At 51.9% G+C, this 21,347-nt stretch overlaps 9 protein-coding genes across 9 annotated transcripts; 5 read left to right on the top strand and 4 right to left on the bottom strand.

The window, feature by feature from the left end:
* Nucleotides 1–550: 550 nt before the first annotated feature.
* Nucleotides 551–2,150, bottom strand: EJ05DRAFT_472566 (mitochondrial carrier). The gene is made up of 3 exons (XM_033743209.1): nucleotides 2,065–2,150; nucleotides 1,795–1,981; nucleotides 551–1,701 (listed from the first exon to the last, which is right to left on the bottom strand). The coding sequence occupies exons 1-3, from the start codon at nucleotides 2,095–2,097 to the stop codon at nucleotides 782–784; spliced, it is 1,140 nt and encodes a 379-aa protein (XP_033604040.1). The 5' UTR covers nucleotides 2,098–2,150; the 3' UTR covers nucleotides 551–781.
* A 199-nt stretch (nucleotides 2,151–2,349) lies between these two features.
* Nucleotides 2,350–3,689, top strand: EJ05DRAFT_507241 (2, 3 cyclic phosphodiesterase). Its single transcript, XM_033747897.1, has 2 exons — nucleotides 2,350–3,168; nucleotides 3,242–3,689. The coding sequence occupies exons 1-2, from the start codon at nucleotides 2,705–2,707 to the stop codon at nucleotides 3,447–3,449; spliced, it is 672 nt and encodes a 223-aa protein (XP_033604039.1). The 5' UTR covers nucleotides 2,350–2,704; the 3' UTR covers nucleotides 3,450–3,689.
* On the bottom strand, nucleotides 3,372–5,980 carry EJ05DRAFT_177861 (uncharacterized protein). The gene is made up of 3 exons (XM_033739565.1): nucleotides 4,937–5,980; nucleotides 4,510–4,888; nucleotides 3,372–4,450 (listed from the first exon to the last, which is right to left on the bottom strand). Exons 1-3 carry the CDS (start codon nucleotides 5,562–5,564, stop codon nucleotides 3,574–3,576), a joined length of 1,884 nt encoding a protein of 627 aa, XP_033604038.1. The 5' UTR covers nucleotides 5,565–5,980; the 3' UTR covers nucleotides 3,372–3,573.
* Nucleotides 5,981–6,216: 236 nt separating this feature from the next.
* On the bottom strand, nucleotides 6,217–8,206 carry EJ05DRAFT_482448 (PLP-dependent transferase; the record flags this gene model as incomplete). Its single annotated transcript, XM_033745168.1, has 4 exons — nucleotides 6,217–6,267; nucleotides 6,488–7,654; nucleotides 7,874–7,889; nucleotides 8,109–8,206. 4 exons carry the CDS (start codon nucleotides 8,204–8,206, stop codon nucleotides 6,217–6,219), a joined length of 1,332 nt encoding a protein of 443 aa, XP_033604037.1.
* A 1,102-nt stretch (nucleotides 8,207–9,308) lies between these two features.
* Nucleotides 9,309–11,702, top strand: EJ05DRAFT_434599 (uncharacterized protein; the record flags this gene model as incomplete). Its single annotated transcript, XM_033741667.1, has 2 exons — nucleotides 9,309–11,321; nucleotides 11,373–11,702. 2 exons carry the CDS (start codon nucleotides 9,309–9,311, stop codon nucleotides 11,700–11,702), a joined length of 2,343 nt encoding a protein of 780 aa, XP_033604036.1.
* Nucleotides 11,703–11,988: 286 nt separating this feature from the next.
* On the top strand, nucleotides 11,989–15,664 carry EJ05DRAFT_177834 (WD40 repeat-like protein). The gene is made up of 7 exons (XM_033739564.1): nucleotides 11,989–12,308; nucleotides 12,370–12,448; nucleotides 12,502–13,783; nucleotides 13,833–14,043; nucleotides 14,100–15,091; nucleotides 15,136–15,221; nucleotides 15,270–15,664. Exons 1-7 carry the CDS (start codon nucleotides 12,275–12,277, stop codon nucleotides 15,613–15,615), a joined length of 3,030 nt encoding a protein of 1,009 aa, XP_033604035.1. The 5' UTR covers nucleotides 11,989–12,274; the 3' UTR covers nucleotides 15,616–15,664.
* A 49-nt stretch (nucleotides 15,665–15,713) lies between these two features.
* EJ05DRAFT_434424 (mitochondrial carrier) lies at nucleotides 15,714–16,541 on the bottom strand (the record flags this gene model as incomplete). The annotated part of the gene is made up of 1 exon (XM_033741659.1): nucleotides 15,714–16,541. A coding segment is annotated over one exon (828 nt), but the record flags the coding sequence as incomplete, so codon positions are not given.
* On the top strand, nucleotides 16,469–18,959 carry EJ05DRAFT_507235 (WD40 repeat-like protein). The gene is made up of 4 exons (XM_033747896.1): nucleotides 16,469–17,031; nucleotides 17,097–17,165; nucleotides 17,217–18,097; nucleotides 18,193–18,959. The coding sequence occupies exons 1-4, from the start codon at nucleotides 16,895–16,897 to the stop codon at nucleotides 18,528–18,530; spliced, it is 1,425 nt and encodes a 474-aa protein (XP_033604033.1). The 5' UTR covers nucleotides 16,469–16,894; the 3' UTR covers nucleotides 18,531–18,959.
* Nucleotides 18,960–19,105: 146 nt separating this feature from the next.
* EJ05DRAFT_507234 (uncharacterized protein) lies at nucleotides 19,106–20,612 on the top strand. Its single transcript, XM_033747895.1, has 2 exons — nucleotides 19,106–20,353; nucleotides 20,430–20,612. Exons 1-2 carry the CDS (start codon nucleotides 19,362–19,364, stop codon nucleotides 20,602–20,604), a joined length of 1,167 nt encoding a protein of 388 aa, XP_033604032.1. The 5' UTR covers nucleotides 19,106–19,361; the 3' UTR covers nucleotides 20,605–20,612.
* The last annotated feature ends 735 nt before the right edge of the window (nucleotides 20,613–21,347 follow it).

The following is a 21,347-nucleotide window of genomic DNA, read 5'->3' as shown; positions in this document are numbered from 1 at the left end:
CAGTTTTGTCGCAAGCAATGCAAGAGGAATTCCGCGGATTCTCGTACTCTGCAGATTTCGTCTGATTAAACGCACGCAAAGATTAGTCTAAGGCTTATTTATGATTGTCGCATAGGTGGACTTGGGGTGGCTGACGCGGCTGATGGCTCGGGAGTAGGGGCGAGTGGTGGTGATGCTAGATGTGGGAACCTAGTCGACAGGAGCATTCCAACTCATGACCACAACCATCGGCGTCCTTGTGTGTGTGTGTGTTTATGGATGAAGTCGGTCAAGCCGGACACGCTATTTGGATACTTTGTGCGGAGCGTGGCGCACGTATGCAGGTGTATATGTGTGTCTGTGTATGGACTGGGGGACTGGGGGCATATAGCATGAGCGCAGGGGTGTGTTGGCGCAAAGCATATGACAAATGATGGGACGGCGTGTGGCCTGCTAGATCGGGTACTGAGGGGTTGAGGAGTCGCGAAACCAAAAAAAATGACATTGATTTGCATCAGCGTGTTGATTCATTCATAGTAAAGAATTCAGCGTCTCTAGCATATATGCTCTGGTTATTGACTCGCTCCAACGTCGCTGGCAGCCTGGCATTAAAGTAGACCTTTTGTCCTCCATGGATAACTGATCCCTGGATTAATATATACATGTACCAAGTCTAAAAAATTGTCTAGATCGCAGTCGTTTAACTTCCGCCGGTCATAATATTGGGTTTCATTTGTTCCCCATTCAAGTTGTTCTTATATTTACATACAGAAAAAATTCTATCACCAACTTTTTAGTTTAATTATCCCTCCGCGCGCCGGTTCGCCAGGTATATCCTCCCGCTCTCGTACACGCCCAGATACAAGCCGCTGCCCAGCATGGTCCACACGGCCCTGAGCGCACCGCCTCGCCATAAGCCCTTGAACCCCTGATCTCGTACGATTTCCTTTGCGATTGCGAGGCTGCTTTTGCGTGTTTTGCTCCCCGTGCTTGCGATTTGTTTTGCGCTTGTAGCGCCTCGTTTGATGTTTTGACCTAATGCGTCGACGAGGCCGCTCGTGTTGCCAGTAGTAGTGCCATTACTTCGCCCCTGTGTCCTCTTATTACCGCCGCTATTACCATTACCATTACCATTACCATTACCACTCCCCTCCGTCCCTGCACTCCTCGCTGTGGCAGCGGAAGCATCATCCACCGCACCCAGCATGATGCGCGTCTTGACCACATCCACCGGCGTCGTCAGCACAGCCGCCACACTCCCCGCACTCCCCGCACTCAGCGCCGTGATTACCCCCGTCTCCAGCACAGACCCGGTGCGCGTCCCACGCTCATCCCGATACGCCTTGCCGCGCTCCTTGAGCCGCTCGAAAAGCGGGAATTGGAGTGCTGTGAATGGCAGGTTGCGGCCTGCGAGGGCGGCATAGCCGCGCCAGAGGGCGAGGGGGTTGTGTTGGAAGCGGCGGAGGGTGGAGAGGGTGGCGTTTGTGGAGGGGGGTTTACTTGTGGTGTTGTGTGTTTGGGAGGGTTGTTTTTGGACCATTTGGGCGTTTTGCTTGATTACTTCGGCTGGGGTGAGGATTGCGCAGGAGATTAGCTCGGCTGTTGCGCTGGCGAGGGCGTGGATGAGGGGGAGGGGGAGGAGGGTGGTTTGTGTGCCGGAGCGGGTTAGGGTTGTTGTGTAGATGCTCTTTGCGCCTTCGTAGGTGGTGAAGAATGCGCCTGCTGTTGGGCGTGGAAGAATAGGGGGTCAGTATGGTCTATTGGTGTATGGGAAGGAGGGAGGACGAGTGTTTGGGGAGGGAGGAAGAGACGTACAGGAGGGGAGAGTCGCGAGAATGACGCTGCCGATGCCCTGGTAGACGCCACGGAAGAGAGCGCGGTCGACGGTGCCATTTGTGCTGTTCGTGAAGAGAGTCTTATAGTTCGGGCTTTGAAGGCGTGTTTTTATGGTGTCGAGTGGGTAGACGAGGAGGTCGACTGTGAAGGCTGCAACTGCGCCGGCCTGTGAGGGTGATTAGGACTGTGAATTGATGCGGCTTGAGGGCAGAAGAGGGGAGAGCAGAGTGTGCGGTGTAATTGGCTTACCAGTAGGATGTCTGTGTTGGTGTTGCCAGACATATGTGTGTGTGTGCTGTGGCCGAAGATGTTGGAGATGACTTCATGGATGCGGTCCGACTGTGCATTATCTGATCGATCCATCTGATAACCAGATCGATGCGGGGCGGCTTCGGCTCTCGGCTGCGCTAACTTGCCTAGCTTGGCGCCGGTATCGGTCCGGGGGATCAGCATCAGTTCCATTCATTTAATATTGCACCAATATCAAAATCGTCGTCTTCGTGTATTGGAGACACATGATGTGATTCTCTCAATGTTGAGCTCTTCGTGGTAACTATAAGAGCATACTCTCCTTTATACAAGTGCCTGAGATTCTTGATCTCCTACACAACTAGTTTCCTTCCATGATTCTCTTCTAGAGCTCTCAATATTCGTAGCTCCACATACCACCAGCAAAGAGACAACATCAACTCCATTCCCCTTGCTCTTGGATTAAACAAGCCCAAGATAAAAGCACTCCACCTCTGCGGTCCTTGTGTCACCCCCCAACCAAATCTTCCGAACATAGCTCCGAGCTACCTAGCCCTCCCTGTCCATAAAGCTGAACTCAACCCCGTCTCCATCCCTCCGTCCATCAACGTAAACACCAACCACCTCACAACAGCCCACCATGCCAGGCTCATCCCTCTGGCTGATCCCGCCCCCATCTCATCCCCTCACCCCAATCCTTACAGCCCTCATCACACAAACACTCCCACCCCGCCTCGACCCCTCGGCCCCACCCTTCGCACCTCATATCACCCTTACATCCAACATCCCGCCTTCACTGTACGCAACATCCGGTCCGCAGGCCTGGCTCGATGCACTGCCGTTCCCGCCGCATGGGGGCAGGCGTGACGGGAAGCAAGACGAAGGTGTGACTGCGGGCGTGGGTGTGAGCGTGAGGTTTGACAGGGTGTGTACGGAGGACTATGTGTTTCGGAGGTGCTATATCAAGATCTGTGATGGGTCGAGTGCCGGGGGGCTGAGAGAGCTAGCGCAAGTCGCCCGTCGAGAAGGTGTGTTGGGCGGCGATGAACAGAAAGCACGCGAGTGGGTGCGGGAGGAGTATAGGCCGCATTTGAGCTTGGTTTAGTGAGTGCATTTATTTTTATCACGTTCCTGGTGGACGGGAGGGGATGGGCGGACGGGAGCTGACGCAGGGTAGTTCGGATGAGAAGGTTGATGAGGGGAAGATTGCGAAGGTAGAGGCTTGTGTGAGGGATGCGGGTGTGAAGTTGGGTGCTGAAGAGGGAGAGGAGAGGGAGGAGGGAGATAGAGGGCAGATGGGAGGCTGGGAGGGAGGTGTCGTATGGCTTGTGCCGACGGATCGTGGGATCGGGGAGTGGAAGCCAATTGCGACGAGGGTGCTATGAAGAGGTCTTGCGATGGTGAGATAGGGGTTGGATGGGATATCAACAAGGAAGGGTATACAAAGATCGAAAGCATCACTATGCGTAACAGCAGAAATCGACGTCCAAAGCAACGCCCTCCGGAGCGTCATAACTCGTCTTGGCCCTCTGTGAGCTGAGCCTGAACATCAACAAGCAGCCTCAACAACCCATTGAATGCCCATCCCGGCTCAAACCCCAGCGTGATACAGGACCGCATATACGTCATGATGATCCACTTGCGCGCTCTATAATCATGCTCTTTACTCGCAGGCGTGATCTTCGCCGCTGCTGCGGCCATGATAATGACTAGAAACGTGAGAATCGCCGACATATCGCTCCAGAGGTTGGTGAGATCGGTTCGTAGCAGCGCAGCGCCAAAGGCTGTGGTTGGGAGCACGGACGAGTAGCGCTCGGCGAGAAGGTGGTTTGATTGTGAGAAGGGTATGCGTAGATACATGAATGTGAATGCGACGAGGCAGGTCAGACGGCAGCATTCATACAGCCAGTCTCCGGCGACGGGGTTCTGTGAAGATAGATCTGCGGCCGAAGGCAAGAGCTGGGTGTGGAGGAGGACAGCTTTGAGGTCTGATTGGATGTCCTCCATGGTGGATGGTTTTCGATGTAGCGCGTCGGACTGTCGAGCGTCATCGGAGAGGTCAAGAAAAATGTTTATGGTGTTTCGGAGGGTAATGAGCAGGTCGTGTGCGTGTTTGGAGAAGTATTTACTTTGGCGGATAGGGAGGAACTCAACGAGCTCTGAGGGGTCGGCGAAGGGCTCGACCAATTGGCCAATGAAGCCCATTTTTGGTCCACGCTTCATGTGAGGAGAATAGACGCTTGCACTTGAACTATCTCCATGAAGGTCTGCATGCTTTGCGCCTTGATGCGCTATCGTGGTGGCAAACCGGTACTGATGTGGTGGGAAGTTGGTCCAGTGTGGTGCTGGTTGTATTTCATGTATCACACAATGATAGAGAACAACACTACCGAGACGTCAACAGGGCAAAAAAAGATCAGCCCCGTGAACTACGGATGCACGTACCTTGTAACATAGGGTCCCATGAATGGTGTCTTTTGTTGCATCACCAGTAGACCACCTCTCCCATTTACTACGCCCTGTAGCGCGCTCTGATGCACCTTTACGCCGTCGCCATAAGTGATTTGCTCCGAGGACAACATCTTCGTTATCGTCATTATCGTCAAGTCGTCATCAATACTTGCGGGGTTCTGTAGATGATCATTGAGAAGTGACAAGGACTTCGATCGTAAGGCGACTGTTCTCCTGCTGTCACGAGACAAGCCATTGAGGAGGTCAATGTGCTCGGAGATGACGAGCATACTTGGAATAATGGTCAGGGGGTCAATTGAATGAGTCCAAAATGATAGGATGTCGATATGATCGGTCGAATACATTCGAATGCCTGGCCGAGTTAGGGCTACGATTGATAAAGAGTCTTGAAAGTACCAACCGTGATGCACCAATTGGGGAACATTCACATGAATATCGCCCTCGATGGTGGGGAATAGACCAAATGGGTCGTTCTTATAGCCGTCCATCTCAGGAGCACGTCGAAGTAGTATGCTACCGTATGACTCGACTTCCTCAATATCATCATTGGACTCGCGCAGAGCCTTGGCGTCTTCGAGGATACGCTTCTTGAGGGCGGCGAGAGAGGAGCCAGGCGCGGGCACTGAGTCCTTTTTCGTGATTCCTTGTGGACGAGTTCCTTTGTTCCACATGTGACTAGTCATAGCCTGACTGCGCACATCCGTCTTGAATCTGTCTGTCTTGGTTTGCTTTGGGTCTGTGATGTTGACAAAGCGTAATGCTGGTTTTGGCGCCGTATATACAGGATGGACTCGTGCGCCCATAGGTGTCCGTTCTCTGGCGCCATCAAGTGGCTTAACTTCTGGAGCCGGTCGACTTTCCATGGAGCTTTGAATATGGACATATGTCCTAGACCCTTTGGAACTTGAGCTGCTTGTAGAAGTGCCATCTGAATACGAGGTTGATTCGGCAGGGGTTAAAGAAGCATTTTCGCGAGTCGTAGAAGGGGCTCTATGTTTGGAGCCATTATCAACCGGACCCAACGGCATCGCTCAACTACCTAGGTTCTTCACACCGGAACTAGGTAGCAGAATTGATACACAACAACTAAGGCAGCATTCGAGAATGAATTTAAGGTGGCGAAAAGAAGACTAAGTAGGAGATAACGGAACAACCCATCTATTGGCGCGGGACTAGAACGCTCGGCCGATGATGGCTAAGCCGCCACTTTGAGGTCGCTGGATGGAAAATGCTGATCAATAGGAGATGAAAATTTTGACCGGCTCTGCATCTTCGTTCGGGTGATGATGCTACTACTGTTAAGACTCTTACTTGTGCGCGAACGTGATGGTATCGTAGCTGGGTAGTTGAAGATGTGTTGAGACTGGTTGGCATAACAGGTGATGTGTTCCGACCATCTAATCCAACGAGTATTTTAAAAAAAAACATTTATGGAGTTGAGCTTCATCTGCAGGGGTCCGTGCGACCACCTGTGACCTGCCTATGTTTATATAAATATAGAACTCGTCTAATCCGAAAAGATGCTTGAGTGGCCGTCGATCAACCTTTGGCGTCCTCCATGAGAAACAGGCCTGCACACCAGCCACAGCCAGTGGGTACTGTTCTTTGAGGCCCCCACGAGACGATGGATGCGCAGTGGCAGTGCCATGTGCAGCCTCACCTGAATGAGGATGGAGGGCCTTATGGTCTGATCGTCGAGCTGATACATGCCCTTCTTACGATGTCGCATTGCTATAAGAACAATTCGAAAAGCATAGTTGGGACTAGTCCAACATGTGGAGATTTAGATCCAGCCCTCAAGGCAACCAGATATCCAATATTCTTGGCAATGCACTGTTGAGGATTCTGACTGCCTGCCCCATTATACGAGTGAACAAACATTGCATAAAAAGCACTTTCTTGTGATCTCCGAGTCGTAAGACTGGTATGAGAGTCTAAGCGCAGCTCTCACCTTCATGCCAATACCCTCCAGTCGATGGCACGGCTCATTCGAGAATACGAATCTGATGAAATTTTTACCATGAGTATTTCCCCAGCCATTCATCGGAGTGACGTATATTCCTGCTTCCATTAATGCTCTTGATGCTTCCGCCCCGTTCTCAACTTGAAGGACAAAAGACCATCCCCCAGCCGGGATACCTATTGGGAGACCCTTCAGCTCCTTTATCAATAGGTCGCGTCTGGCTTGCAACTCCCTGGTGAACTCAAGACAGTCATTATCGGAATCTTCCAGGGCTACCCTCGCTGCTTTCTGGGCGATCCCAACAGGGACGACAACATTTGCCATCCCCACTAGCCGTATATCAGCAATCACCCAGGTCGGTCCAACTACCCAACCCACACGCCATCCAATCAGGCGCAGCTCTTTTGACGCACTTCCAATGGTAATAGTCCTTTCCTCCATCCCATGGAATGAAGCGGGATGAACGACTGTTCGGTCGTCAAAGAGAAGTCGTTCGAATGCAGCATCGTAGATCAGTAACATATCACGGGCAATGCAGACATCTGCCACGGCTCGCCAGTCCTCCTCATTGAGGTACATCCCAGACGGCATCGCTGGTGAACTCAATAAAATAGCAGTGATCCGAATGTTATCCTTAGCCTGTGAGGACTCGATGAAGTCAAGCAAGGTTTCACGCGGGAATCTCCACGGGTTACCTGAGTGGAATTCTAGCGGTAGGAGGACTGGTATAGCCCCGACGAGCTTCACACGATTAATAAGTCCGATGTAAGTGGGATCAGTCAACAGAACACCTTCGCCAGGCTCGACAGTTGAAAATAGCGTGTTTAGAACCCCACTGAGGCCACCAGCTGTGATAACGCAATTGTTCTCACCAGAGTACTGAGTAACGCCTCCGGTCATTCGAGACACATGAGACGCTGCAGCCTTGCGAAGGCCTAGTTGGCCAATGAATGGTAGATAACTGTTGTCTTCCCTACTTGATATAGCCGTAATCGTGGTTTCGAGGGCGATAGATCGAGGGGGAATGTCAGTGTCTAGATTTTCCATCCGAAGCGGGCGGGTATGCCGCTTTCCAACATCGGGCGTTGCGACGGGCGTTTCTTCCTTTTGAGCTGCCAGTGCGCCCACGCGGTCGACACCGATTCCAGTCAGTGACTGTACTCGAGTGGTGCGTCGCCCAGCCATTTGACGCCTTTGCTTGGCTGGGAGAGGATTGAAGGACCTTCAATGTGACCACTACTGCCGTGGGCAGAGACAATGCGCAAATGACTTCGTGTTACGTTGCAAAAATGGATTTTACGATCATGGAGAATCGAACAAAAGATGACCCACCGCGATGTGTTCAGGTGGGGACTGTTGCGAGGTGGAGCTTACATGCTTCCGATCCGATCTGCAAGTATGGTAGCGTAATCTACGCCCTATGACAAGAGGGGCATAAATGACATATATGACCTGTGATCAGACAGGACAAACAATTACGAAATTACAGCCAAATATAGTATCAGAGACCATCGAAGGAGATGTTGATAGGTATACTTCAGGGTAAGCTCAAATATACCTGATATGCTGTTAGTCTAACTCTCAAAGTCGCTATGGAGCATCTACTTACCTAAACATGTTATCGCGAACTGATCGTTTCATGGACACGGGCTGGCCGTCTTCAAGTTCGACACCAGCTTCACCTCCATCACCGGCGAGCCCAGCCATTTTAAGTCGTAGTTCTTCATCTACTTCTGCTATGGTTTTCTTCTTAGCGTTGACCGCTTCCGCTTCCGCTTCTGTTCTGTGCTACATTGAACTTAGTGTGAAAATACAGAGCACCTTTCTTGGAGGAATATACTTTGTCTTGCTTTGTTTCCTGTCCAATGGTTGTCGTGGTAGACGTACACCGGTAGATATGTCTGCTGCTCTTTGATAGAAGACGAGCTTTCGCCACACTCCTGTAAGTAGACAACATCAGACGTGAGCATATACAATCGGATACAATCCGAAGTACTAGATTAGGATTGTATGATTAGTCACCCTAAAAGTATAGATTAAGCTTGGAATCTATGCTAAGGGATTAAGATTACTTATGTTAGATTAATTAAAGTGGGTGTATAGCCGGGGCCCTATATTAGGCTATATTTAGGCATTATTTATGCCTAAGGCTGCCATATTAGTGCCTTAGGCTAGACTTTGGGCCTTAGGTAGAAATAATGCCTAAATATGGCCTAATATTAGGCCCGCAGCTATTTACCCCACTTTATTTAATCTAACACAATTAATCTGACCAATCAGATTAAGATTGTACCGTCTTGGCAATCATTTTGAGTCGTAGATTGAGCTTGTATTCTCTATCAAAATTTTGGCCCAGATTGAGATTGCATAGATTCGGATTGTATATGCTCACGTCTGGACAACATTTGAGCTGGATTTTAAGGAATAGAAGCTGCAAACTCGAATGTTTTCGTGATCAGAGGGGTCAAATAGCTCTTCCATCATTGGTTCAGCATTGGATGACAAAGTCTTGGTTGCGTAGAGGCGCGCTGGTATGTCATGTTGATGGAGTGATTACCTAGTAATTCATGAGCCCTGGCTGACCCGTGATGGCTTTTACGTAACCCATTCAGCATTTCTCAGCATGAAGGTACCCGGATCGCGTAAACCTCGGAGGTCGCGCTGGTACCTTCTGCGATTTCCAAAGTTCACGTCGCCCGTCAATGCGCGTGAACAGCTCTCTTCCATCTAGACTTCGACATCACATTATCCTCACTCCTTTATAGCATATGCCGTACTGTATAGCACCATCTTTGCAGTACCTTCCACAATGCCTGTCGTAAAGGGAGGTGTGTGGACGAATATCGAGGATGAGATCCTCAAGGCCAGTGTATCGAAGTATGGCCTGAATCAGTGGGCACGTGTATCCTCACTCCTCGCACGGAAAACACCGAAACAATGCAAAGCAAGATGGCATGAATGGCTGGATCCAAATATACGGAAGGTAGAATTCAGCAAGGAAGAGGACGAGAAACTGCTACACCTCGCAAAGTTGATGCCAACACAATGGCGGACGATTGCACCAATCGTTGGCCGGACTGCCACACAATGTCTCGAACGATACCAGAAGCTCTTGGATGAAGCGGAGGCGCGCGAAAACGATGAACTAGCTTTGGGGGGTCCAGAAGGTGGAGAGACTGCCGCGCCGTCAGCGGACGATGTGCGCAAGCTGAGGCCCGGCGAGTTGGATCCCGACCCCGAATCGAAACCTGCACGCCCTGATACAATCGACCTCGACGAAGATGAGAAAGAGATGCTTAGTGAAGCTCGAGCGCGTCTGGCCAATACACAAGGGAAAAAAGCTAAGCGGAAAGCCCGTGAACGACAGCTGGAGGAGTCAAGACGCTTGGCTTTGCTGCAGAAACGTCGTGAGCTCAAGAATGCTGGCATAAACATCAAGATAACATACCGCAAGAAGGGGCAGATGGACTACAATGCGGACATACCCTTTGAGAAGGCACCTGCAGAGGGTTTCTTCGATACTCGAGACGAAGCTGAGGTCAATGAGAAGGAACGTGAAGCTTTCGATCCTCGAAAGCAGCAGCTAGCAAACAAACGCAAGGGTGACCCAGAAGATGATGGCGATAATCGCAAACGCCAGAAGAACGATAAGACTACCGGGTCTGCAGCAGCATATGCTGCGGCTGCCAAGGCTGGACAGGCTCAGCGAATTAGAGAAGCAGAACAGAGCAGTAAAAGAAGGACACTCGTCCTGCCGACACCTCAAGTTGGTGAAAGCGAGTTGGAAGATATCGTCAAGATGGGTATGGCTGGAGAGCGTGCAAGCAGGATCGCCAGCGCTGGTGAGAATGACGCCACAAGAGGACTGATAGGCAGCTACTCAGGCATTGTTGGTGGAACGCCGATTCGAACGCCTCGAGCACCACAAGAGGAGGACCGCATAGCCAACGAGATTAAAAATGCCCGAGCCCGGACAGAGACGCAGTCTGCCCTACTTGGAGGAGAGAACACACCAATGCACGAAGGCTCTGGGTCAACAGGTTTTGCAGGTGCGACTCCGGCAAGACAAGCCCTCGTCACCCCAAATCCTATGGCCACACCATACCGGCAAGGTGGTAGTGTAGGCGCTACGCCAGGTGGGCCATCGGCGACACCAATGCGAACACCAAGAGATAATTTCCGGCTGAATGCAGAGGGTAGCATGGAGCTGGTGGGCCAGACACCCAAAGAGATTCGGCAAAGGGAGAATGCACTCCGACAAGGATTGAAGGGGCAGCTCGCTGCTCTGCCGAAACCAAAAGAAACCGAATGGGACTTTGAACTACCAGAAGAGCGACAAGAACAGATGGAAGTAGAGCTTTCTGAAGAAGACGCGGCGGAGCGCGATCGAAGGAATGCAGCGTTACGGAAAGCTGCAGAGCTTGCAGAGTTCAAGCGCCAAACACAGGTCGTCCAGAGGGCTCTTCCTCGACCTTCGATCTTCGATCTTGATGCAATGCTCAAGCATGTCGCTGAAATTGAAAGCCCCATCGAAAAGGCAGTGGAAAAGGAAATGGCATTACTGATCGCACATGATGTGAACAGCTCCAGCTCAGGCCAAATCGTGGGCAAGGCAAGGCCCCTGCAAAAGTTCGATGACAGCGTGATGGATAAGGCGCGACAGGAAATAGCACTAGAGATTACCTCTGCAGGAGTCACACAGAATACACAAGCTTTCGAACAGGCTTGGACGGAGCTTCATGGCAGATCTGTTCTACCGGGACTTGCAGAATATGGCGAAGACGAGGTGGACGAACACCAGCTCATGCTAGAGACATTCGATGTAGGTTGTCCCACGTTACATATGATACGTTCAGAGCTAACGAGGAAGCAGAATCTGCAAGAGGAAATTGTGACGTCCGCGGAGAGTGGGAATAAGATTGAGAAGAAGCTAGCTTTACACATGGGCGGGTATCAGCAACGAGCAAAGGTACTACGACAGAAGATTGTTGACGCAGCAGATGCGCTGGAGAAGACGCGCACAGAGCTCGATACGCTGCGGACGAAGCAGATGTATGAGACGTCGGCTATACCTCGAAGATTGGATGCACTTCGAGAGGAGGTTACACATATCAATCGGAGAGAACGTGAAGCGCAAGAAGCGTACAGGAGGCATAAGGACGAGCTCCTGAGCCTGCAGGATCCAGTCAATGGAGTTCATTGATGGACGGGAAATTACTGGTGGAAGAGCAAACATGTATGAGTAAAAGACGAGGAGGTTGTAGTGGTAGTGAAGCGAGAAGCATGGCTTGTGAAACCAAATGCCCTGCTCTGCCCTACGATGTCATGCGCCACGTGCTGCACCGCCACTAAACTGCTGTAGCAGTGTAGTGCATCATGTGGGGCGGCGATCGAACGGCACTAGAAGCTTCAGTAGCTGAACAAGAAGCAGTCGTACAAGTAAGTCAAGTGTGATTTAGCTCCTACGAAGTAGCACTGTTTCATATCATGAAAAGACTTGAGACGATATACACTACACTCTCGCTCAGCAAATCCATCCTCTGCCCTTCAAGTTTGAATGAGTGCCGGTCCCAGTGTCTCTGTGCCCCGGTGCCCCCACAGACACACCCAACATCTATTCTACCAGGCCAGGCCGAGAGTCAGGACACGCCGCAACACCAAACGATCTCCCTTGCACATACTAAACCATTACTCAGCATCTGAAGAGCCTGGCTGGATATCATCTTGCTCAAATCCAGCTTTCAGCCTATGCTATCACGAAACTGAACCGACCGAATGGGTCGTAACGCCCGAAAGCGCATCTCCTATGGTCTGCTCATCTCTCTAACCAATACCGACCTCTCAACGCTAACCGTTATCGCGCTACGCAGTGCTGCCTCTCGCAAACTCTGCTGGAGGTCACCGACTCGGAGTCAATGGCCTCGCTGTTGATTCCGCCAATTCGATTCTGTGCGCTTGTCAGCCCCGTACCTGCATGGGAACTGCCGCTGACCTATCGATAGCTACTCCGGAGGTCGAGATGGCGTCATATGCGCCTGGGACCTCAACCTCAACTTGAGCTTGACAGATAGTCCTGAAAAGCCTCCCGCGACCTCTTTTCGTCAGCAAGTCCAAGCCCATACCCATTGGATCAACGACATCGTTCTCGCCCAGAACAACGATGCCTTGATCTCAGCCTCGTCCGACATCACCGTCAAGCTCTGGCGCCCGAACTCCCAAGACAACCTCTCCCCACAAACAATTGGCCTTCATAGCGACTATGTCAAGTGTCTTGCATCGCCAGGACCACAATCAGGTTGGGTGGCGTCTGGTGGCTTGGACAGGAAGATATGTCTGTGGGACCTGAATGGAACAGGCCAACAGTCGCAGATATCAGTTGGAGAAGACTCGAACAAAGAAAAGGGCTCGGTGTATGCGCTCGCTGCATCCGAGACTCTGCTCGCTAGTGGTGGTCCAGAAAGTGTTGTGCGGGTATGGGACCCAAGATCAGGGAAGCGCGTCACCAACTTCGTCGGACATACAGACAATGTTCGGGATATTCTGATCAATCACAATGGCGATATGCTATTGACAGCTTCATCCGACCAGACTGTCAAGGTCTGGTCGATGACTGCAGGAAGATGCATGTACACGTTGACGATGCACCATGATAGTGTCTGGTCCCTCTACTCCAACCATCCTCAACTCTCGGTCTTCTACTCGAGTGATCGCTCAGGTCTGGTCGCCAAAACAGATGTCCGTAATTGTACAGAAATGGATCAAGGGCTCTCTGTTGCTGTATGTCAGGAGCATAATGGTGTTAACAAGGTCATCAGTGCAGGCGATTACCTCTGGACGGCGACTTCAAGCTCGAGCATCAACCGGTACAAAGACGTAAACACTGAGGCCGAGATTGCGCTACCGGACAACTATAGGTTCCATCGTATGAGTGTAGGTACCACGAGGTCGCGGTATCCTTCTCCGCCAACCACAAATGTTGAAACATCGGAAGCCGAGAAACTCCCAATTCACTCAATGCTGCGCATATCCAATACAGCCCCCTTTCCGGTGTTCCAGGGCCCACTCAAGGATTCGGACTCACTCTCTCAGTCCCAACCTATGATACGGAGAACATCTGATATGATAGCAGAGCCTGAAGTCATAAGCATTGTTCCTATTCGAAATCTTCCGGATGATTCTATCGAAGGACAAAACGGTCTTATCAAGCATGTCTTGCTGAACGATCGAAGACGAGTGCTCACGTTAGATACTGCTGGCGAGGTGATGCTCTGGGACCTTTTACATGTGAGTTTCAATCACAAAATGGCGGGGCGAGATACTTACAGTACGCCAGTGTGTTCCGGTCAAATCATTCGGCAAACGCCATCTAGAAGACGTATTACCGGAGGTCAACACCACTGAGTCCGTGGCGCATTGGTGCGCAGTCGACACTCGGACAGGAAGCCTGACATGTGCACTAGAAGAAAATTACTGTTTTGATGCGGAAATGTACGCAGATGAAGTGCCTATGGAAGAGGATATTGAATTCCGGGAAGACCAGAGGAGTGAGTACCACTTCCGTCAGCCTGACGATTGAAGGATATAGGTTAACGCCGCATAGTTAATCTTGGCAAATGGGTCCTCCGATATCTTTTCTCTAACCTCATTGACGAGGAGATCAAGAGAGATGAAGTCATACGACAGTCGGTTGTCCGCGCTGGTCAGCCATCAATCCAGCGACCCAATGCGCCACCAAGTATTGCGCTACCCAATGCTGGGTTGACGAGTTGGAATCACGGAGGTCTTGGGCCAGGCTCAGGATCTACACTGCGAGCGAATGGGAAATTACTAGTCACGACCCCTGGCCTCCACATTGGCATTGCCACACCTGGTCTGCATCCAGTTGTGACGTCCAATAGCCTTGCTGCACTGAATGGGCAATCTGGCGGCGCACTATCACCGACCTTGGAAGAGAGCGCTCCACTTGAGAAAAGCATCACCGGTCAAAGCCAGCCGCGGACTTCAGCCGATAAAGGCGGCGCAGACTATTTCTCTGTGGCGAACACATCAAAAACTCCTACGACACCCGGGGGTGCAGCGCATGAAAGGGTCTCGGAGAGCCACGACGAGACGCAGACTCCAATCTCACCATCTGACGAGAAAGGCCCCGGCAAAGAGGGTTTTTTTGGGGGCAAGAAATTTCGCATGGCTTTCGGTATGAAAAAGCTTGGGAAGGAGAGGACGAACGAAGTAGACAAGCCAGTAGTGGTCGAAGAGAAAAAGGAAGACTCTGATTCTCAATCGACTAAGACGGATGATCGTATTGTAGAGGACAGTTTCTATGGTGTGCTGCAGAGAATCAAGCATGGATATGAGGATCAGTTACAGAATCCGGAGCATCCCGAGAACTTAACGACTGGTATCACACCGAGTCTGCCAAATGATACACCGGTATTGAAGCCGCCGCTCAACACAACAATCTTGATACAAGAGGATCGGCCTGACTCGGGCGGTGTTGCTGATCTTTTCGAAGGCCAAGTCGGCACTTTGGCACAGCAGGCAGATTTGATTGAGAAAGTTGCGCCGATGTGGCTAGGGGAAGTCTTACTCCGAGTATGTATCTGTCTTTCTCCAAGAATATGGACTAACAGAATCAGAACACCATACCCTTCAAAGACATTGTTAAGGTATCCTTCGTCCTCGAGCCATATCAAAACCTCCTCCCGGTCGTCGCCACTGATGGGTATGTCAAGCCGGTCCAGCCTTATGTTTTCATACTGATCTATCGCAGCAATAACCGTCTAAATGCAAATCGTATGCTCCGCGCGCGCAAGATCCTTGCGTATGTCGCTGAGCGCATCGAACCTGCAGAAGAAAACCCCCCTGAGGATGCACTCAAGCCCGAGGATTATCTCGAGCTGTACTGTAATGATAAGCTCGTTCCGATGACGATGACGCTTGCCACTATGCGGACCCATGTGTGGCGCGGTGGAGGTGATGTCTTGTTGTACTATAAGGCGAATGGAAGGAAGGAGATTCAGCATGCACCGACTGCGAGGACTCTCGAGATGACAGAGGGGGATGCGGCGAGTGCAATGACGCTGAGCGAGGCGGGGAGTCGGAGTAGTGAAAAGTAGTACGTCAAGACCGTACAGATATTGGATACTATGAGTATGCAGTGTCTATCAGTAATCTATACTTGATCTCCACGTCGTTACCCCGACTCTTCCTCTCCTCACGGCGCATCCTCCTCCTCCACTCCACCAAGCGCATTTGCCGCCCACTGATAACTCCCTAAGAATATGGCACCTCCCGCACTGATCCAGAAAACCCGCGGCCCTATCCCCGCAAAGAACGCCCTGGGTCCACTTTCCCTCAATATCGCCTTCAGCAACTCCCTCGTTCCAACCTTCTCCCGCGCCAACATCATCCGCGTCTTCAGTACATCCAACGGCGTCGTCACACCAGCCGCCACTGCACCACTCACACTCCCATACACAGCACTCTCTCCGGCACCAACCTTCCTCCCCCCATTCCGCACCGCACCCCAGCTCTTCAGCGCCTCCCATAGCGGAAACTGAATCACTGTGAACGGCACCTCTCGCATCACCGTAATGCCCCACCCACGATACAGCTCTGCCCACATACGCGCAAACCCGGCCGTGCCCCGCAGCCGCAGTATATGCCGCAGCGCGTCCAGACTGCTCGCGTGTAGCCCGGCCTGCGCCCGCTGCTTGACCACCTCCGTCGGCACGCGTACCGCACACGCTGCTACTTCGCCCACACTCGCTGCAAACATGTGCACGAGCGCATTGGTGTGTCTGTCTCGTGTCTGTGTTTGTGTCTGTGTCAGTGGCAGCAGCGTCGCTTTGACGCTGTCGTAGGTGACGAAGAATAGCGCGGCGCCCGGCGCAGAGCCGATCAGCGCGGAGCCCACGCCCCGGTATATGCCGTTGAAGCCGCCCGAAGCGAGGAAGCCCTGTGTAGACTGGAGGCGCGTTTTGAGCGTGTCGAGTGGGTATAGGGAGAGGTCGACGGTGGTGCCAGCGAGACCGCCGGACTGGTGGAGAGGTGTGTCAGTTTTGGGAGCGAATGAGTGGAAGGGAGAATTTGGGGAGAGCACGACTTACGAGGAGAGAGAGTACATATGGGGAGTGGAGGATTGGGGTATTTGGCGTGGAGAGGGAGGGTGGAGAGGTCATTGTGTTGAGCGAAGAAAGTGGTGATGTTAATGACTAGTGGTTTGTAGTTTTGGAGGGAGGTGGTCATAGCTCCTGATAGCTGTGGGTCAGTTCAGCCCTACGAGAAAGTTTTAGTGGGGCTAGCGAGATTGTGTGGGAGAGCTTCGTTTGTTTTGTTTCGCTTACAACATCTCTCTGTTTGCAACGAAGATGTGAAATTTCGACACAATCGAGTATGGCAGATAGCATTGCGCAGGTTGGCTTGGAAACACCCATGGACGAAGCTTCGACTGCTTTCAATCCGATATGTATTGCATCGTCAGTCGCCTCCAATGGAGATACGAACGATGGAGGCATTGGCCGCGCTCAATGGTAACTGAAAGGAAATCGTAAAACACCCTCTACTGCAAGAACCACAATGTCTGACTTGAATGCAGGTCTACGGATGGGACTTGTGTTTTGACCAGCTCTGACGGTCGCAGAAATCGTCTGTCAACATTCGTCTTGTATGCCTCTTACAACTCCTGTCCAGCGTATAATCACTGACCAAATACCAGACCACCAAACCTCCTCGAATCTCCCAGTCACATCAATCTATCACCATACTTCACGTACCAGCTACCGGTACAAATCCACGCCTTCACACCCTATTCTCTCTTCAGCCTCTTCGACACCTCCACATGCCTTGTCCTTTCCTCCCCACTCGACCTACCCTTGCGCCTCACTAACGCCCTCTTCAATGCCCCCCCGATTGCAACATACAAGATCATCTCTCCGGCTAACGAGGCCTATCGCTCCCCGCACGCTCTCCTCTTCTCTCCTTCCTCTCCATCCCTCTTCATCTCTGGCTGCACCTCTCTCATCACAGTTCATGATCTCGCCGTCCCAGGCAGCCTGCCCCTTGAATCGCACCGTACAGCGCCCGCTAAAAGTCGCGCCGCAATCTCCGGCCGCCGCGGCATGCGCGGCATTATCTCCAGCCTCGCCATATGCCCGTCGACGTCCACCCTGGCCGCTGGCACCCTGCTCAACAACATCGGACTGTACGCATCCGAGGGCCGCGGCGAGGTCATCACGACATTCAATATCAACCCCTCCTTCTCCTCTTCTTCTTTTGCTTCCTCCTCCTCAACCACTTCACCTCACCCTGGTGGCGGCATAACGCAAGTCTCATGGAGCCCTTGCGGAAACTACTTCCTAGCCGGCTGCCGTCGCAGCGACATCGCCCTCATCTACGATATTCGCAACGGAAAGCGCCTGAGTTGGCTCAGCGGACGTGCTGCGCAGACGAATCAGAAACTAGGCTTTGACGTTGTGGCTGTGGGTGCTGGGTGGGAGGTCTGGGCGGGTGGCACGGATGGGCGGGTACGGGTGTGGAAGGATCCGCATGTAACTGAGGGTGAGATATTGCCGATAGCAGCGTGGAAGGCACATGATGGTGAGTTTTCTTCTCATGCTGGGCGGCTGTGGTAGTGCGATTTACGGGCGCGGTTTGAGTTGTTAGTGAGGGTATATGCTGATGGATGTGTACAGATCCCGTGACGTCGGTGTTGGTGCATACGTGTGGGAATGTGGTGGCGACAGCGTCGGCGCCGGACTACAATGCGCCGTACTGCGCGCACGATACATCGAGCTCAAGTTCAGACTCGGACTCAAGCTCAGGCTCCGACTCAGAGTCGAGTTCCGAAGACGATTCAGAAGCCAACGACACCGACAGGTATACCGACATGAACACTGACATGGAAACCAGCATGGACACCAACATGAACACCAGCATGGACACCGAGAGTGAAAGTGAAAGCGAGAGTGAACGATCGCACGCATCGTCGGCACGCCTTCCCGACAGCGCATTGAAAATTTGGAGACTCTGATCTGATCTGAATGCATATTTTCAGGATCATGACGTGAGGTGAAGGATACATGTCGTACGTATCCAAACAATCGAGACTTTCGAGTCTAGAGGACGAGTTTACATGTCCAGGCATGTTGATTTTCACGGCGTCGTGTTCTGGTTTCATTGTGATTATTGAATCTTCCTGACAGAACCCGTAGCTGAAGTCACTGCCGGGTAGGATGCAATAAGATAACGCAGACGTAACATGTCTAAGCGCAGTATAGTATGACGTGTTCATCGACTGAATTACATTCACTAGCTCTCTCCTGCCCTCAAAGTCTTAGCCGGGAGTCCCTTGAAGTCACTCCAGAGCTACAATCTCATTCAAAAGTCCTGCCCTATGCAATTCGACTGTTTCCACTGATAATAGCAAGTCTTACCCTGACAACCCAAGTCATACCCGGACAGCCAGACTCACATACCCGGACAATGCATTCAGCGCAATGATACATTGGCCTATATTTTCTTCGAGATTCGCATCGCATCGTCTGAATTCTTTTTCTTTGCTCGTTTTTCTCTTCTTACTCTTGTTGACCTACCATCCAAGAACGTCTGCCATCGTCTGTTTTCAATACTCGAACTCACTGACTCGACCTATACTTTCGGTTTGTAGTCACCTTCTCCTCGTCTAGAAATGACAAGATTGGATTCCTGAATTCGGTACTTACGCGATCCTAATCTGACAAATCTCAGTCTATCTCTGCATATCGTCACTTTTATTCAACTTCGGTTTGCATCTCACATTCAGATTCAGATCCACCCATACACCACCTCTCAAGCCACCCACCAAAACACCACACGCCAAACAATGTCGCTGAATGCCAGCGCCAGTGTCAGTGTCAGCCCCTTGCGTTTTCCTGCACACACGTACCTCTCCAACTCCGCCGCCCATCAGGACCGCCAGAGCCATCCTCACCAGCAACGTCCATCCAATCTCGCTCCTCTCACTACCACCGATGATGATGCCGCCGTTGCCACCGCCCTCGCTCTGCTTGAGTCGGCGTCCCAGTCCCTCAGCACGATGAAGCCAGAGCGCGTCCCCATGCCGGCACATACACATACACACGCACACCCACTCTTCGCACAGCGGCGCGGACATGGTATGCGTGGGAGCATGACCACAGAATCACATCTCAACACGTCCACTCCTCCCTCGCCCCCCTCTGCTGCTCAGGTCACACATACCAATCCACCTCCTATACAGGCTCCACCCGCGCACAATGCAACCCTCATATCTCCAAGCAGGCGCCGCGACAGTGTTTTGTCTTCTCCTGCTACCAGTGGTGCGATCCCGGATGACGGTGCGGAAAGTGTCATGTTCTCTGGTGGTGAAGGCCTGCTTGCGTCGCGGCATGCGCCTGGGAATTGCACTGCTGGTGCTGGTGCTGGTGCTAGTTCTGGTTCTGCTGCTATCAATCATAGCACAGAGAGCATGGATGTAGAAGAGGATATGGAGGACGGCGAGATTGTCGACCGTGAGGCCCACCAGCATGACCACCACCACAACCACCATGATACCTACCAGAACAATCACCACGAAGGTCCCTACAACATCAACAACAACCCTCCCACCCACGCCCCCCGCGGTCCACGCAACCCATCATACAACCCCCACAATCCCTACCGCATCGCAAAACAACCTCGCTACCCAGCACATTACAACACCCGGCGTATTACAAGCACATACATCGACCTCGACGACCCAGAGGGACCGCGCGAATTGACCAGTATGCGGCCATGGTTCAGTCGCGGGCGTGGAAATCGAAGCCGAGGCCAAGGCCGAGGGCAAGGAATGGGACGGTACGTTGGGCTTCTGCTGCTACTGCTGCTGCATGTTTGTATGATACATATATACCCGCTAATACTCAAGATACAGCCCATATAGTGCCCGCCCCTACGCGCAGAAGACGTTCGACGGAGTGCCGTTTCGCGGATGGGTGGATCAGGATTTGCCGCCGATTCCGCGGGTTGAGGAGTGGAGTTATGAGAAGGAGACGGCGAAGTTGTGGGCTATGGATATGGGGGATGGGGATGCGGACCGTGGGGCGTGATGTGTGGGGATAGGGAGCATGGAGGAGGAAGGTGGTGGTTGGTTTGGGAGTTGGGATATGTGCTTTATCGGGGGGTAAAGGGGGAAGACATGGGTTTTTGGTGTCTGGGAAAGGCTGGTGTTTGGATTTGGATTCGGGTCTCGGGGTCTGGTAGGCGTTTTCGGGAGGAGTATGCACGTCTTTAGAAGGAGACTTGGTTTGGCTCTGGCTTCTCTGACTTTCTTGGGGTTTCGACCTGGATATGGTATGCGTGGAATTGGCTTGGAATTGGCGTGTGCTCTCGAACTAGTTGTGCATACGTGAGTGCTAGACGACGCTTTGTGACTCAGTGGCAGTCTTTGCTTGCCCTTGTTTCGCTCGCTTTGGATCGAGCAATCTTCGGTGCCAACAGTGCATGTTTCAGAATCAAACAGTGCTATATCGCTGTCCATGCAGATTGCTTCACAGTAAGGTGATGCCGAGCGCACGTAGCTCCATCAGCGTCGAACCCGTCAGTCGTGTAATTATTGGGTCAGATTTGGGCTTGTGAGGCGCATACAGATGATAATGGGACACATGTTGATCGAGAAGTGGAATGATGAGCACTCGGATACTCGTAGTGTATCGAAATAATGGGACGCATCTGGTCACACGAAGTTACGCTATGAGTGTTGCTGTCGATGTTGCTGTCGATGTTGCTGTCGATGTTGCTGTCGATGTTGCTGTCGATGTTGCTGTCGATGTTGCTGTCGATGTTGCTGTCG

Source organism: Pseudovirgaria hyperparasitica (assembly GCF_010093815.1).
Source record: "Pseudovirgaria hyperparasitica strain CBS 121739 unplaced genomic scaffold EJ05scaffold_2, whole genome shotgun sequence".
NCBI lineage: Eukaryota > Fungi > Ascomycota > Dothideomycetes > Acrospermales > Acrospermaceae > Pseudovirgaria > Pseudovirgaria hyperparasitica.
This window is presented reverse-complemented; position numbering and strand designations above follow the sequence as displayed.

Coding starts and splice junctions, on each gene's coding strand:
- EJ05DRAFT_507234 (XM_033747895.1), top strand. CDS start 19,362: ATGTCGCTGAATGCCAGCGCCAGTGTCAGTGTCAGCCCCTTGCGTTTT. Junction 20,354..20,429: donor CGAGGGCAAGGAATGGGACG/GTACGTTGGGCT, acceptor CTCAAGATACAG/CCCATATAGTGCCCGCCCCT.
- EJ05DRAFT_507241 (XM_033747897.1), top strand. CDS start 2,705: ATGCCAGGCTCATCCCTCTGGCTGATCCCGCCCCCATCTCATCCCCTC. Junction 3,169..3,241: donor CCGCATTTGAGCTTGGTTTA/GTGAGTGCATTT, acceptor GACGCAGGGTAG/TTCGGATGAGAAGGTTGATG.
- EJ05DRAFT_472566 (XM_033743209.1), bottom strand. CDS start 2,097: ATGTCTGGCAACACCAACACAGACATCCTACTG. Junction 1,982..2,064: donor CCAACACAGACATCCTACTG/GTAAGCCAATTA, acceptor TCACCCTCACAG/GCCGGCGCAGTTGCAGCCTT. Junction 1,702..1,794: donor TCTCGCGACTCTCCCCTCCT/GTACGTCTCTTC, acceptor CACGCCCAACAG/CAGGCGCATTCTTCACCACC.
- EJ05DRAFT_177861 (XM_033739565.1), bottom strand. CDS start 5,564: ATGCCGTTGGGTCCGGTTGATAATGGCTCCAAACATAGAGCCCCTTCT. Junction 4,889..4,936: donor TCCCCAATTGGTGCATCACG/GTTGGTACTTTC, acceptor TAACTCGGCCAG/GCATTCGAATGTATTCGACC. Junction 4,451..4,509: donor ATGGGACCCTATGTTACAAG/GTACGTGCATCC, acceptor ACGTCTCGGTAG/TGTTGTTCTCTATCATTGTG.
- EJ05DRAFT_177834 (XM_033739564.1), top strand. CDS start 12,275: ATGGGTCGTAACGCCCGAAAGCGCATCTCCTATG. Junction 12,309..12,369: donor CCGAAAGCGCATCTCCTATG/GTCTGCTCATCT, acceptor CGCGCTACGCAG/TGCTGCCTCTCGCAAACTCT. Junction 13,784..13,832: donor TGCTCTGGGACCTTTTACAT/GTGAGTTTCAAT, acceptor ACAGTACGCCAG/TGTGTTCCGGTCAAATCATT.
- EJ05DRAFT_507235 (XM_033747896.1), top strand. CDS start 16,895: ATGGCAGATAGCATTGCGCAGGTTGGCTTGGAAACACCCATGGACGAA. Junction 17,032..17,096: donor GGCATTGGCCGCGCTCAATG/GTAACTGAAAGG, acceptor ACTTGAATGCAG/GTCTACGGATGGGACTTGTG. Junction 17,166..17,216: donor CGTCTGTCAACATTCGTCTT/GTATGCCTCTTA, acceptor ACCAAATACCAG/ACCACCAAACCTCCTCGAAT.